Source organism: Astatotilapia calliptera, chromosome 16 (assembly GCF_900246225.1).
Source record: "Astatotilapia calliptera chromosome 16, fAstCal1.2, whole genome shotgun sequence".
Taxonomy (NCBI): domain Eukaryota; kingdom Metazoa; phylum Chordata; class Actinopteri; order Cichliformes; family Cichlidae; genus Astatotilapia; species Astatotilapia calliptera.
The window spans coordinates 15,653,314-15,670,219 of record NC_039317.1 but is presented as its reverse complement, the minus strand read 5'-3'; the positions used below and the strand labels follow the sequence as shown (position 1 = coordinate 15,670,219).

Below are 16,906 nucleotides of genomic sequence, written 5' to 3'. Positions count from 1 at the left end.
GTTGACAAAACTCAAAAGACTTAGAACACAGCCATGCTTTTTCTTGTCCGCTCTCACTGTCATAATGATCAGTGTCATAACTGAACTTATGCTAACATAAAAAGTTAAAAAAGGCACACTCAGAACGAGAGGAAGTACACAGTAGCCTGGTAATTGAAAAACTGAGTTTAATATTATTATTATTATTATTATTATATATTATACATTATCAACTTACTAAACAATACCAATTCAATTAACTTATATTAGTGGATGCATTTATTTACTATGACGTAAAGCTCAGAAATTAATGTTAAGTTGAGCTTGAGGATCTCCACTCCAATAATTGACAGACTGATTCCCACTCTCTTTCTGACAATAGGTGATTACAGTTTATTGATTTAACAGTGGTATTAGATCAGTACTCAACACTGCCCGTTACTTGAAACAAAACATATCTTTATCAGTAAAACAATACGAAAGTATAGCATGGCTCTAAGGCTTTTCCAACAGTTGCTCTGCAGTAGAGTTAAAAAAAACTCAAAAAAGAGAGTGTGGAGAGGCACTAAAACTACAGAAGTATTTAATTCTAGAAGCAATTCAGCAACCAAAGCAGACCAACACTGTCATGGCTGTGTGCAGGCAGGCAGGAAGAGAGGAGCCAAAATGCAGGACTCGCGGAGGCAGAAGTAACTCAAAATACTCAGCTTTATTGCTGGGAAGAAACTGAACAAAAAACTAACTAAACTGGGAATATGGAACAAACTAAACAGGTAGGCAGGCTGGCAAACAGAACACACAGCAAAAGTGAGGGTACGATGCGACAACAAGCAGGGGACGACGCAGACACTAAATACAAGAGGTGAACAGAGCTAAGACGAAACAGCTGGGAGACACGGCTGACGAGACAGGGAGAGCACAAAGCTCAACACACTGACATAAGGCACAGACCTACAAAGTAAAACAGGAAGTACACGACAGACACGGAGATCCAGACAAGACACAGAACTTAACATGCGCAGTATCATGAGCAGACATAATAACATCATGGGCAGACAGAGGGAACACAGAAAAGAGAGACCAGTGCAGACACAGAACAGAAACCTAACAAATGGCAAATCTTAATGGAAAATACAATCAGAATAAACAAGATCATAAAAAAGAAACGCAAAACACTGAGTCATCAGACTCAGGACCACGACAAACAGGTACTGCCTCAAAGTCTTCACCACGGTCTGTTGGGTCTGCATATCTTTACTGGGCAGTATTTGTTCATGCTCAGCAATGACTTGAGTCTTGCATCTGTTCTTTGTACTCTAAAGTGAGATACAAATACCTCATTTCCACCTAAGCAGTAGTACTGTTAATGGTGCAAAACCAGCTTTGCAATGGTGCCTTTAAAGACCACACTTTTACTGCAGAACATTATATAGGTTTACATGGAGGAAGCTTGGGGGATTTCCATTGGAAAAAAATCATGGCAGACAGAATCTGTAGACTGCATCTAATGACTGTTGGACTTTGTCTAGAAAGCCCCACAATAGCCACTGCCACCAGTTGTTCCAGCTTTGGGAGCTGCAGCTGAATCAGTACCAGCTTTTAGGCACCAGCATGAGTCATTTTTGTGGAAATTAGAGAAATAAATTCTAGATTAGGCACCAGCACCATGCCAGTGGAAAAGAGCGATAAGACAGAAGCCTTTGGAGCCAAAAAATGAACAGCTGAAGGATGGGATACAACACTTGTTCAGGCTAGGAAAAAAAACATAAATCTAATGATCTCATCATCATTGTCCAATACTGGACAATTTGGCAGCAGTAGGTGAAAGTTCAGGTCGAGGGATATCAAGTGAGACTAAACTGTTTGCTACGGGGTATCATCACTGGCTCCGAGACACATTCTTCCACTTCTGGGGCTCGTAGCCTTGTTACCTCCTCCCCTTATCCTCAATCGCTCACCACCTCGCACCTCCCTGTTAGACAGATATATCCATTACACTCTGCCCAAACCACAGATGACATTTATGACTCAGCAATTTCACACTTATATGGCTAATTGCACTTTCACCATAGCAGGAATCCTAAGGGAAGTGACCAGTCTCAAGCAAAACATACATAGTGATCCTTAAGTAGTTAAAGTGCAGAAAGTATTAGCATGGGACAAAAAAAAAAAACACACCAAAAGAAATGTTTTATGTGCCAAAAGTCAACTCCAGCTGTGACAAATCTTAAAGAATGGCCTCCTTGATGATGCTTGGACCACAGGGAATTGAAAAGGGCTTCTCCATGCTTAGCCAACTTCTTAAATCCCCAACTCACATGGCACAGGGAACACACACACACACACATAAAATGGGGCACCATTTGCTACAGTACTTGACTAAGAAGGTCAGGGGAGAATTTTCTTTGCTACGCAGTGACGCCTGTCAAAATAAGAAGACACTAACATGACTGCAAATCTTCCAAATGTAGGCATTTTTACAACGCTAATGCCAGGGGTCAGACAGGTTGTACCTTCCCAGGGCACAATGCTTGGCTGGTGGTCAGTCAGCGGCAGAGTCAGCTGTCATGTCTGTGTGAAAGGAGGTTGTTCCACTGCCTAGACAAAACTACATGCAGCCTTCTTGGCACTTTGGGCAGCAGCAGTCCCAATTTGAGTCTTGATATGGATTCTTAGCTTTCAAAGTGGAGAAAGTTCCTCAGCAGCAGCTGTAAATGTTGCTTCTGTCTTTCATCTCGGATCCAAGTTGATCCTTGCTGGGATTCACCCCATCCTGGCACATCATAGCCAAGCTGGGAGGTGGAACCCATGACTTTCCCACCACTTACCGTGTTTCCGAAAACCTTCCATCTAACATCCCACACACCATCTCTCACTCCAGGAATCTGCTTCTCTTCCTCCCTCTTCTTCCTAATTCTCTTCTAGGAATTACCGATGACTCATTCTGACCAGATTAAATGACCGCCAAGGGAGAGAAACTCTTGCGTTGCTAAACAATTGAGAAACTTACTCAAAGCAGATGATGCATTACAAAAATAAAGAAGTAAAGGTCTGCATAGAGCCGAGTATCAGCTCGTTGCTCAATCCACACAAGAGGAATGATCATAGCAGCTTCTCTAAAGTCATCGTGACCCACTCTCAGTTCAGACTGTCTTAATTTCATATCTTAATTTGTGGAGACAAAAAAAGAGAACTGCTACATACACAAAAACGCATCAACAAAGGCACCATTAACAGCAATTTCTATACATTTTAAAATGTTTGCTGACATATTTAAACCTTCCTATAGACTAGGGTCTGTGCAGATCGTATCTCACAGGGCTTTTTCTTCTATAATTCCAATTTTTTTATGACTTTATCCATCAGTTTGTTCCTAATGATGTCACACCATTTTATATTTCTGCCTTGATTGGGACTTTTTAAAAATGCAAATAGTTTCGAGACCCAGGGGATCCCAGTTAAAAGTACCCAGTGCCACCTCCTGATCATTATTGTCATGGGTATCACACAGCATTAGAGGAGGGGAGGGGTACTCTGTCAGTCATTTAAAGAGTGAAGCCTCCATTGCGGTATTTGCCATCCAGATGGAGAACTTACCAGACTGGAAACTATTGGAAAGTCACTGGCTCTACCTGAGACAGCTGGGGTGCACCCTGGTCATGCCGCATATGAAAAGGAGAGCTAATACTTCTATACTGCAAACCCTTGAATACCCTCCTCGGAGTGAGGAAAACTCCACCTGCTGATATGACTGCCCAATGTGCTTGTAAAAGTTGTTACCTTTGGTCCTGAAACACAGGGTAGCAACTGTTTGCTCCTCCTGTCACATGCCAGCATGCCCCAAGCATAGCATGTGGGAAACAGTTTGCTTTAACAGCTTGTGATGTGTTTTTAACTTTAGCTGTTTTTACTTGTTTCCTGTTTGTATACAGCCTATTGTGAAAGATTCTTTAGGCACAGGCAAGTGGCACACGGTTTCCACTTTGGTGGCCTAAAGATTACATCTCTGCTCTTTGGAGATAGATGTGAGACCATGGTCTTCAACAGGAACAGGGTGGAGTGCTCATTCTGGGTCAGAGGCAAGTTGCTGTCCCAAGTGAAGGAGTTTAAATATCTCAGGCTCTTGTTCACCAATGAGGAGGGGGGAGCCAGACATTGACAGACAGGTCAGTGCAGCAAGAATTGGGATGCTGTACTGCTGTGTTGTGATGAAGAAAAAGCTGGGCATGAGGGCGAAGCTGTCAATTTATGGGTCAATCTCCTTTCCCACCCTCACCTATGGCCACAACCTGTGGGTAGGGACTAAAAGAATAAGATGCAATACAAATGGAAAAATGAGTCATCTGAGGTCATCCTCAGAGATAGGGTGAGGAGCTCTGTCAATCAGGAGGGACTCAGAACAGAGTCAGGCGGGATCCCGGGAGGATGCACCAGAGCAGATCGAAACAGTGGAGCGCATGGTTTATCCACTGCTGGATAGTGACATGCTGGAAAGATTATGTCTGCGGATTGGTTGGTTGTATTTTGAATTCGGTTATTTTATATTGGGGTCAGAGTGACCCAGATTAGTTTCATCATAGAAATACAACTGAAATGTTTATTTGAAACTATTGAAAATAGAGATATTTGAATGAAAACATGGTAAATAATCTTTAAAGCAATAGTGTGGATTGTACTTTGGATAAAAGCTCTAAGTTTTTAAGACTTAAAGAAAAGTTAAAACTTTCTGCTGCACAAAATATGAAAATGAATTATACTTTGAGAATTATTATTTTTCTATTATATTTGCCTCTTGCAGTAAACTATTCTTTGGGGATCTCGAGAGACCCCAGTTGGTAGTCCCTGTATGTTAAATATGTCGGTAGGATGCAGGTCAACTCGTCATTGGCTTTATTGTTCTGGATAACAGATCAGGAAATCCTCTTCCTGTTCACTCTGCAGCTTTTGATGGATAAATGTCCTGAAATTATAACAAACTTCCTGTTGCCGACCTCTCATGGGCGATGGGAAAATATTCAAATGATTAAATCCACAGTGTTGACCTGCTTCGATTTCACTGGTTCAGCCAGATATCCACCTCCTCAGCCTCTGTCCAGATGTTCTGTTTCAGCCTGTGGTTCGTGCTTCCAAATCCAAGCTTGCAGTGGATAAAACGTGTACTCCGCTGTTTTGTTTAACTTGATATATTGGCTTGCAATGTAATACACTTTTATCCCACGTAGCTCCCTGAATCAAAGGTCACTCTGAGTGAAGGGCTGAAGATTAACGTGATTAATAAAGTGAATAATGATTGTTTTAGCAATAAAACATCTGGAGAAAGGAACATCAAAACCAAAGTGCTTTGTTTTTTGTCAGAGCAACCAAGATAATGGTCAATATGAAACTTAGAGTAGGCGTTTCTGAACTGAAAAAGTACGTCTTGAAGACATCAAAGCAGATAACATCTTCACCATAATATCTGGAAGGTTTTATTAGCTGGCATTTGTAATTTGCAATATACTTAACCGTGTCTATGAGACATGATGATGGCTTACTGTTACAATCCACCACAACTAAAATTAGAGTCCAGCCAATTTATCAGTGGAGCGATTAACTATTAGCTGATCTGTTATTGGCGTCATTTGTAACAGCAGATAAAAGTAAAGAAGAGATGGGAGAAGCACGCTTCGACCTTGCTCACAAGTACTGATGTTGTGCAGTTTGTTCACCAGTTTGTACACCTCTGATAGACTGTTCACATGCGGGCAGAACTGGACAGTAAATAAATAAATAACTAAACATAACAAGCATCAGAGAAATCTGTTTGTTTGGGGATTTTTTTTGTCTGTCTGAAGTTACAATAAATTATTATTTAATATATTGGAATATCAGATTTGTAAATCGCCATATACTGGAATCAGACTTAAAAATCCTATATCTGTCAGTTATGACTAAAAGTTATGTGAATACATTGTTTCATTTCTATATGAATTGGCTTCCTTTGCACTTTTCACACTGTACTGCTTCTCATCTTGGCCAGGACATCCCTGTAAAAGAGATTTTCTAATAATAAAGATTTAAAAAAGGACCCCCAAGTTGACCAAATGATAAATTTAAGCTACTTTGCATTGTCCAGCCTCTTCCTCCTCATCTTTAAACGTAATAAAAGTCCACCTTGTTTCCTCACTCGGCTGCAAGTGTAATCGATATTTCTGCTGGAAACTCCAGCTGTACTTAAAAATAAAGCCTCAAAAGAAGCCAAAAACTGCAGTAGTTCAACAAAATTACAAGAAACCACAGCACACTTTAAAATACAAAAAAAAAACAAATTCTTAGAGGAGACTTATAGAAATGTACAGTGTTGTTATGGCCTGTTAAACTCACTAATTATCTACTTTGAACTGATATTTTTATTAAAAGTTGCTCATGTAAAGGTTCTTACTGATTTCTTGAGTCTGCCTTGTTTGTAAAGCCATACAAAAAAGCTCAACGTTCACCATTGTGAGGAAAACACCAACTGCAATGTGCCAGATCATCATTGCTGCCAATTCACACTGTGCAGTGTTTTAATCAATGTAATTCTAAAATACAGCGTCCCATTAACATCCATGCACCAACCATGTAAACAATGTATAAATATATTTACTGTAAAAAACAACAACAAAAAGATTCTACATAGAGCACAAAAATGACATCACCTGCATAAGATTTGGACTCGGTATCATTTTAAGTAAAGGAATCAGTTTTATGAAGCCCAAACTAAAAAAAATCATTATCATAATAATAATGTAATCATCATCATCATACAGTGGCCAACTTTCATTTTGATGTCAAAAATGAATTTATATGACAGAATATCTGAGGTAGATTATACACATCGGAGGGATATGTAGGCTATTGTCTTTAAAAAGTTGCACACTTTCATTCATGGAATCATTCAGCTCTTATAGTCATTACTTGTATCCCATAATATATTCTCTTGTAATGAGTGCCTCACTCAAAGTATAACAAGGAACCCGGACAATCTGATGCCTATGAAAGAACAGTTAGTCTCTGGTTGTTGACCACAAGACCATTACAATGTGTCTTAAATGGATTATGTAAATGTACCATAATCTTTTCGGAGTGCATACGCAACACACGCCCTGAGAGACAGAGTTTTCAACTCTTCAGATGGAGTTGGCTCCACCCTTTCCCTCCTCCTCAGACATAGAGGATGTTGGAACTCAACTCCAAAATGTTCACAGCAGAGCGTGAGCTCTCCCGAAAAGTATATTTCTGATAAAAAATTTAAAAAAAATCAACGCGTACAAATATCTGACAAGAAAGAACTAAATAAATGTTTGTAACATGGATAAACAGAATAAATGGACTGTATTACAAATCAGTCCAGATTGGAGATATGAGTGTGTTGGTCTCCGAACACCGCAGGGACGCATGGTCTTTATGAATAAAGTCTGGTCTTTATCCTTAATCAGACAGAAACGATACAGAATCTGTGCATTCACCAAAAATAATGTTGGAGACTTTCCCTCCACTCACCTCAGCTTCTGTCAGATCCACACACAAGTAGAGAGCCGCCAGCATTAAGAGCGAGCCGGACGGTAACAGCATCGTGGCTGTGCGCCGTTGGAAGCTTTGCGCGCAAAAGTTGTGCAGAGTGCCAACAAAAACTGCCTTCTTCCTCCAGGTAATTCAAAGTTTATCGGCAGCACACGGACAGCACGTTTTGCTGCATCTTTGTCCGAAGCGTTATGAGGATCTGATCAGTGCAACTTGGTCTTGTTTGTGATGCACCACACCCCCCACCCAAAACGACCACCCTCGCTCATGCAAAGGGTTTCCACCTTGCTTTTACAAACACTCCGACTCTTTTCGGTAAGCAGAGGGACTAGTCGGCACACATTTGTGCTTTTGCAAGAATATTTGAGGAGGTTTTCGTGGAACATAAAGCTGATCTTAAACTTTTCAAACGGGGAACCTGGGCATCTCGTGATACCCAACTTTTTTCCTTCGTCTAACCATCGCACAGAGACCGGAGTGACCGTAAGTAGTGCATTTTACGAAACTGGAACTGAGTGTGAAAGTGCTAAAAATGAATGAATATTGACACAGAAAGTCTCATATGTATGCACTCGTGATTAACCAGAGTTATTAACGTCGTGCGTCTCCGCTGTGCCTCAGGTCGGACAGTCATGCTGTAAAGCGTGTTCACGTGAAACTGTGTGGGACTTGAGTTTGCGGTCCGCGTGAGTGGGGACCATGCAAGAACAACACGGGAGAGGACAGAAAAACCTGAGGTAAGCACAGCGTGAAGGCAGCACATGATTACCACATGATTCATTGATCAGGATTTTTACGCGTTTTTTATTTTTTATTAATTTTTAAATTATTATTGTGAACAGGCTGCTGCTTCTGTGCCTCGTCGTTGCCATCCTCTCCTCAGAAGTGCACGCAGTAAGTTTAAATTTAACGCGATCTTTTCATTTCTGATTATGAGAGTTCACTTGACATGTGCAATCTGTAGAATTAAAGCATAAGCGTCATGCTGATTGCGTCTCTCGACTTGGAAGTTGCTGTCTGAAGCAGCAGAAACGCGCAGACCTCGGTGTGTGAACAATGGGCGTGTCAGCACCAGAGGGTTTCTCCGGTAGGAGGGATCTTGGCAAAGAGCATTTTCAGTGGGATTACTGGTGTCGCAATTTTAAAAGTTTAAATTGGGACAGCCACATTTTTGGCTCTTGCAAAACAAATAAACAGGAATAGGATTAAAATATGGGCATATGGTATGCTTTTCTTGACCCCGGATTGAGAAGTGGGGCCATGACCTCTGCAAGCAGGATGATGCTGAGTATGAGCTTTATGGGTTTAAATGTGTCACTTTGTGTCCATTTCTTTTTAATTAATCAAGAATACACCATCACCACCACCACTGCAGCCCATAACAGATTCATTACTTTAATGATAAATGCTATACAGCACATTTTAATCATAGTGGATCTACATGTTATACATTAAAAGGCTTAAACTATGAAAAATTAAAAAGCCAGAGCTTTTTCACAAGGCTATTACTACTACTACTACTATTCCAAGTGTCTGAATCTGCTATGGCCCAATAAGATCATGCACACAGAGGGGCATGAAAACTCCCAAACCTGCAGTCAGTGTACAGTCAGCTCTACTACCAGATTATTCCTCAGGTAAATAGTGACTGTAAAGGGATCCCTTCCTAATGCTGCTCTGCTATTACGAAATCTGGGGTAAAAGCCACAAACCTCAGCCTCTGCTTTGAGTTGTCTAAAACAAATATAAAGTTTCATCAGGTTTAACTATAAGCAGAGCAACTTCCTAAGAGCTGTCATTTTATCTTAAGCCTATGAAACTCAGTGGTGCAGGAAGCACTTTTTAAAATTATGCTTGTGGTTCTGTGGTAAAGTTTTAAACACTGCTTCATAATTTCTGCGTGTGTGAGGTCTTGACGTTGGACATGACATGAATGTCAGCATCTGCACTTTTATTCTTTGGTCAGTGGGGCCCCATTCTGTGGATCCTCCGTGGACTTCCATGTTTAGTCCAGAATTTGAGATCGAAGAAAGGAACTATCATTCTTACTGTCCTACTCCTAAATGTAGACGTGCAAATCTGATCTGCACCTGGCTGCTGACACGGGCAAGGAAGCATCTTCACACTTTAACCCGCCTACGAGTGAACACCATCACTCAGATTTTCCAGAGCCAAAGTATAGCCTATAAAAAAATCACAACAACAGTTGCCTCAAGGGGCGAAGACTCCACACTAACACATATTACTTTTCTTTCTCCAGACCTTGCGGGGTCTGCTTTATTTTTTCTTTCATTGTTTAAAAACCCAAATTAAAAGTTGAATTTTTTTATGCTTGTGAGTTTTGCACATTGTGTTTGCACTGCATTTATCTGGAACTAGAGCTGTTGAGCTGGGAGCTGAGACAAAGTGAATGTGTTTAGACGATAAAGGTGGTTGGTGAGTTCATTTTCAAAGATCAGAGCGTGGGTTCGACTCCCAGTGAGAGCAAGCTGTCCCTGATTAGCTTCTGGAATAAGATACACAACAATTTAACAAATCACATTTTCTTAACTTAATCTTAAATGCAACTGTTATAAAAAGCACCAAATCATCACTTTGCAGAGTACATTTAAAAAACTTTCATTGTTGGTTAATTTGGCCTTTTTAAAAACCTTTTTAAAACGTTTTGCAACTTTCTTTTTTTTTTTTTTACAGTGCACCATTGGGATGCTGAGTCCATGTGCACACTGTTTGTGTAAGCGTTCGGTACGCGTGTGTGTCTGTGTGTTTCTTTTGACTTCAGCTGGCGCATGATATCAGATGTTTGGCGGCTCTCTGAGTTTTTTAATATCAAACTCAAGGCACTCAGATAAAAGGTTATTTTATCGAGTGATGAAAAGGTCCCGTTGTCTTTCGCTTTTATCAGATTTGGTCAGGGCTTGATTAGAAGCGTGTGACACGGCTCAGCTCCTCTGTGTATTGTCAGGCTTTTTCTCCGAGGCAGGGATGCTGGGCTACAGCCGGCTAATTTTAGTTTGACGATATCCATGTTTTCTTTGCAGACGAGTAAACTGGATAAACAGTTTGCAATAAACATTTTTTTGAGGCGAAATATTTCCATCTTCAAACATTACAGAAGTTTTTGAAAACATAGTAAGGAATCACTGTCAGTAGCTATAGCTTGTAGGTAATGAGGTGTTTGAAGATATTTCACATCTTTCGAGGTTTAGGGGAAACGGTTACCAACTACATGTCACTATGATGTTTTCCATTTGACACAGAATTCCCCAAATCCCAGCTAGATCTGGAAAAATATGTTTCTGTTTAATATTATATGAAAATCGCACCCTCGGGACTATTTCACTCCTTTAAACAAAATCATTGTACAACTGATTCCCACCATCTGTCTCCATGTTACGTTTGCACTTGGAATTCCCCGGCCTGTTAAAACTTTGGTACATGAGATTTCGTTTGCTATTCCCAGAGTTTTTGTGTTTTTCTGCTTGCAAATAAGCAGATTTCCTTAAGTTGTGGTGTGACTAAAGGCAAAGGTATGCTAAACCAGCAAACGTTATAGTCAGTGGTGTTGTGTTAGCTCCCTGATAGAGGAACGTGGGCGTGATCTAATTTGCCATGATGATAAAAGCATACATTCTGAAAGTCACTGCTGCAAATCATTCTTACCTTTCCATGCAATTGAAGTGCATTATTTCACAATCTGTCTTAGGGCTGTTCGATATAACGATATATATCGGATGACGATATAAAAACGTCTGTTTCATTTTACGCTATCGTTTGCTTTGTGGTGTTGCAAAATAAACTGTTTACGGCAATATTTTTTCATCGTTTTGATGGTCACTGTAGTGGCTATATTAATTTTTTTAAAGTTCTCTCTTTCTCTTATATTTTATATAACCACACTACAGACAGACAAGTGCCTGTTTTTATGCATCGTTGTTAGCAACAACGACAGTAACAGCATCGCATGTCCGCTTGTTTATGTTCCACATAAACCTTTCACAATAAAGCTCAAGATCCTGTTGAGACTTTTCAAAATAAACTGAATCACGTGAAAGAGCAGATTATTTATGGATGAGAATTTAAAAAAAGAGCCGCCAGGTGCTAAAAAATAAACCTTAGACTCAAACGTTAGAACAGGCTTTTCCCCGCAGTACGCGTGTAATAAATACTCACAAAGAAAACGGCGGCCTTTGCAACTTATGTCTAAAAATGCATAGTTTCATGCATTGGTTAAAACACTCGACTCCAGCTACATGACGCGCTGTAATGAGAAACTGCAAGCTTGCAGCGAGCGAACAGTTCTTATTCATCAATATAAGGTTTAATCAAAAATGTTGGCCCTTGAAAAATCAAAAACCTTGCCTGATCTAAATTTGACCACTTGTTCAAGATCTCCTACTCATGCACCTCTGCACAGTTTCCAGAACAGCTGCTATTTATAGATCATTCCACAGAAGTCCTGTTATTCTCCTGTGTACTTGTGGCTCTGTAGCGCACGCTGTATCTCCTTCAGTGTGTCAAACCAATGATCCTTCCACTCATTCACTTTCGAAATATACCAAGTGGCAGGGAAGAGAATCTTGAAAAGGCACCCGAATTCAGACTGTTTCTGCTGAATGTTCTCCCCCAGATGCCTCAGGACATTACAGTGAATGTCAGGCAAAACAGCGAGCACATTTGATGACTGTGGTGAAAACACACAACATGTAGGTCAAGTGGAAGTGATCTAAAAATAGCATCTGTGCTGGAGGTTGTCTGGACATGTCTGAGAAGGAGATCGTGAAAGAGGGATCACCCAAGTTAAGGTTTTTGAGTTTTAGGGGACACTGTTCAATTTTTTTTAAATCACATTTCATATTTTTTGTTGAGTTTTTTTTTTATTACTCAGTAAGTGCTTCTTCAAGATCCATAGATTTAGGTTACCTAACATCAGTGTGTGAACACAAAGCCTAAAGGCCCCTCCAAGGTAGTCGCCTTAATCCACCCTGCACTGTTTTTGTACAGCTTTTGCTTTTATATTTCTCCTTGGAAGTCCTGCATCTCCAGTGTCTTCAGACATTTCAAATTTAATTCACTTTGTGGAAGAGAAAAAAGTTGCAGGGAGCCTAATCTGGCTTCTGGTGACCACAGTTCAAGATGTTCGAACACAACGTTGTCCCTCAGATGCCTCTAGAACAGTGGTGTCAAACATAAGGCCCAGAGGCCAGAATCAGCCTGGAAAAGACTCCAATTTGGCCCAGAGGATGATTTAGGAAAAATGTGAAGAATCTCATAAAGTTTGGACCTTTATACAGCCCAGCCATTCATACTACACTGAAGGAATTAATTTAAAATATCCACTATAAAAAAAACTGTATTCTTGTTTTGTTTTAACTATGGGTCTGCAGTAAGTTTATTTCTTACAATGTAGCCCCAAAGAGTCATCCTGACTGATTTCTTTTTTTTACTGCAGCAGCATTTCTTCATCATACAGAAAAACTGAGATTTAATATTGAAATTAAACCTTTTCTTGTTTTAAGATATCTCAAGGATTAAATTTGTAGATAAACTTCTTTAGACTGACAGAAAGGGGAATTTCATTGGTTCACTCCACGTACAAAGTGAGCTATACATGAGCGATGATGTAAAATGAGTTTGACATCCCTGCTCTAGAAGATAGAGTACAGTAGGTCACCACTGTGACATATTCATGTCAAAAACAATGCTGGCTCCAGCACGCTGGAGGTCTTACTCTTGGTCTGATGGCCACCTTCGGGCCTAGCCACTGAATATCCACTCATTATCACTGTGATCCACAAAGAGATGATCAGTCAGTTTGACACAAAAGTTCATATTACCTCCCTGCATTAGTTTGAGGTCTCAAGCAAGTGGACAAAAACAGGACTTCTGTGGAGTGATTTGGAAGTTGTCCAGAGCTGCACCTGGAGATGACCTTGAAGGGGAAACTTCAAAACACTGGCACAATAATTATCAAAATAGCCCATTTGGAGAGACTGATGCATGCCTGTGCATTTATTGCATTTTATTGCATCTAATCTCATTTTAAATATCTTTGGACAACACATGTCCTCTCACCTTGCACAGGGACAGTTTCTATTTTATAAGTGCGAGTGAATGAATAGTGGCATTGTAAAGCGCTTTGGGTGCCTTGAAAAGCGCTATATAAATCCAATCCATTATTATTATTATTATTATTATTATTTTCATGAACTGGACATGGAGGTCACATCCTTTGGTGGGAAAATTTAACTTCCACACTTATGAGTGCAAAAAAAAAGAATTGCGCGGGCAGTCACTGCTACAGCCCAGGCTTCTTACATGCAGATAAATATTGCGCACAATTTTTTTTTAACCAGATCTGCTGGTGGAAGAAGGAAGGCTCTTGAGAGAGTAATGTTAACAGGATGTTTCAAATACGTCCCTTTGAGAGGGTTTCATTCCAGGGTGTTTGAGTATATATTTCAACATGTGATGGAATTCGGGGGCTGATGCTGGCAGAGGATGTGTGACTGTGTAGGAGACATCTTTGGCCCCACACTGCTGCGGTACCTGGAAGCCCAGCAGTACCATCTGCTTTTCCAATTACCCCCTCTTTTTCACTTATACTTATACAGCCATGACAGTCAAGGAAAGGTTTTAAGCTTGCTATAAATGACTGCCACGTGACTGAAATGCGGACACGTGACTGACCTCTCAAGTGGGATTGTTTCACGGGAGAGGAAGGTGGGTGTCCGGGCCAGGAGAAGATGTCTGCCTGTGATAAGGGTTTGAAAATATGGCTAACACATCCACTGCCAAAATAGCGGCTTTGACATAGAAGGTGCCCGGCTGTAACAATCAGGGGAAGAGCCCATTGTGCTGGAAGCAGGAAGCCACAGTCTCAGATGAGAAGTCCATGTGTGGGGCTTCCCTGTCACAGCTGTGTGTGTGTGTGTGTGTGTGTGTGTGTGTGTGTGTGTGTGTGTGTGTGTGTGTTTGTCTCATGTGCCAAGAAAGATTGAAGCAGAGGTGACAAGTGGTTTCCACATCTCGTGACCTCCCTGCCTTTGTATGGTGTTGGGTTCGTGTTGATAGGCAGACATGTGCGTGTGTGCTCACATGTGAGTGGATGCAGAGTACGTGGGTCTTTTGTTTGCTTAAGTATTGTTTCCTCTGAAGTTGGCCTTACAAAAATGTGGCTTTATGTTGGTGATTGTTTTATTAGCCTTTGCATTTGTGCATTGTAAGCATGAGGAAAGCTCTGGTGCGCTTGGCTGCTTGCACCACTGGTGTTCAGCTTTCCTTCGTAAACAGGAGAGCAGAGTGGTAGACGATTACAAGGACAGTGAATAAGTATGAAGGAGATGCTTGTGGGGCGGTGGAACATGTCTTAAATTAGTCAGACAGTTTGCTATCTCTCGTTGGCAGGAGTGTGTGAATGTGTGAGACTAAAGTTTTTTTCAGTTCAGAATCGAGCGAAGAGAAAATAGATGATCCAGAGAAGCTCTAAACAGGAAAAGCAAGCCGGGTGGAGCTGAATATGTCAGAGTTTCTTTACGGCCCTGCTGGACCCCACATAGTTTCGGGACTCCAGAGTTTATAAAAAACATATTCGCAGCATAAATTCTGTCCTGTTCATGCTTTACATTACGCATCAGGCAAAACAGAAGAGGAGTCTGAGTTAGTAGTGTGAAGATTACTTTATGGTTAATAAACTACTGTGAGAGTTTTGAAACAAATTCCCAATCCAAGGAATTCTCTCACTCTTTAAACACACTTAAATCACAGTTTGTTTGTAAAGTAGGCCGAAAAAAATGATGTTTTTTTCTGAAATATTCATGTGGTGATTTCAGTTTTGAACACCGATCCATGCTGCTTCACTGACTTTCCAGACCTCTCTTAATAAAAACTAAGGGCACTAAACTGTGGGAAAATGTGAAATGACTTAAATTACTTGTTTACTAAGTATACATATGCATATAAAGGTTGTCTTATACCGACCTTCGATGCTTTTGTTGGCACAACAAATTTTTAAATTATGTGTGTGTTTGATTATTTAGACGTTTAAATGACGAAGAAGTTCAATATACAAGCCACGCTACATAGGGATACCAGTGGTTTGATTACATGGATAATCACCAGTCATGCTTCATTTTCATCCCAGTCATGCGTGACAGCGTGCAGACAAACCCGACTCGTGTACACTACAGTGCAGACTCGAACACAAACTCGCTGTCGTTCTGTATTCGTCAGATTTTCTCACAGATCTACAGTAGCATTCACAAATGGTTTATTCTGTATCTCCAGATGCCTCCAATATATTTACTGTGGAAGTATATTCTAAAATTTGGCCCAGTAATAATACTGTCTGTATAAGATTATGCCACAGAGGAAGCGGTACCATAAGAAAATGTTTGGATATCAATTCAGTTTGGATGTGGTCTCTGGAAAGTCCCTATACACTGTGCATATATCTTCCCTGTCCTTTGCCCCTTACTCCATCTTGCAGTGATTAATTGAGGGGCACAGGGGTCCAATCAGGCTGTGCTGAAGGAATTCTAAAGCCTTCGTCCTCCCAGAATTCATCCTCTCAGTATAACTCTGTCCCTAACTTCCTTTTATAGCCTCATCCAGCTCCTGGTTTTCATCTCCCTTGTCTTCTGTCTCCTCTCTTCATCCATCTCTGAAAGGGACCCTTGCCAGGCAGTTTGTCCTCGCTCTTCCTCTCAGAGCTTATCTTCTTCACATTTCATCTCCCACCCCCTTGTGCCCTCCTCCTACATTTGTCGTCTGTCATGGTTGGCTGTGTGGCAGGCAGGCAGGAGTGGTGGACCCAAAATGCAGGACTCTTTGGAGACGAGATTTAAACTGAAAACACAGCTTTATTGCTGGACAAACTTCTACATAAAATAAGACTCAGAAAAGCAAAACAAAACTCTAAACTGAGGTGCTGGAGAACTGGAAATCATGAACACACAGCAAGTTGAAGGTACAACACAACAGGGAGCACAGGAAAACACAGGGCTTTTATACACAGGGGAGTAATCAGGGAATGGGCAACAAGAGGGAGACACAGCTGGGAGAAATCAGGCTAACGAGAAAGGGGAGAGGTAAAACTGAACACACTGACATGAGACATGAACTTTCAAAGTAAAACAGGAAACCAGAAACCATCACACACAGACTCAACACTGAGAGGCAGACAGAAAATAACGCATGGAACCCAAACTATACATGAGGCAACAAATCCTTAAACACGAATAAACAGAAACCTAGAATTCCAATAACAATCAAAGCACAAGAGTATCAAAGGGCAGCCCATAGTGCAAAAATAAACCAAAACATCAGAAACTCAAAATGCTGGGTCGAACCGACCCAGAACCGTGACAGTCATCTGTTTCCTCTT

At 40.7% G+C, this 16,906-nt stretch overlaps 2 protein-coding genes across 3 annotated transcripts in view; one reads left to right on the top strand and one right to left on the bottom strand.

Moving 5' to 3' along the window:
• Positions 1-7,715, bottom strand: part of col4a1 (collagen, type IV, alpha 1) — a 49,622-nt gene extending 41,907 nt beyond the window's left edge. The window contains exon 1 of the mRNA XM_026145793.1: positions 7,501-7,715. Coding sequence (XP_026001578.1) covers positions 7,501-7,572 — 72 coding nt within the window. The 5' untranslated portion in view covers positions 7,573-7,715. The remainder of the gene's footprint in view (positions 1-7,500) is intronic.
• A 105-nt stretch (positions 7,716-7,820) lies between these two features.
• col4a2 (collagen, type IV, alpha 2) overlaps positions 7,821-16,906 on the top strand; it is a 60,184-nt gene continuing 51,098 nt past the window's right edge. For both annotated transcript variants that reach the window (XM_026145795.1, XM_026145794.1), the window contains exons 1-3: positions 7,821-8,004; positions 8,143-8,258; positions 8,364-8,415. In XM_026145795.1, coding sequence (XP_026001580.1) covers positions 8,221-8,258; positions 8,364-8,415 — 90 coding nt within the window. In that variant the 5' untranslated portion in view covers positions 7,821-8,004; positions 8,143-8,220. The remainder of the gene's footprint in view (positions 8,005-8,142; positions 8,259-8,363; positions 8,416-16,906) is intronic.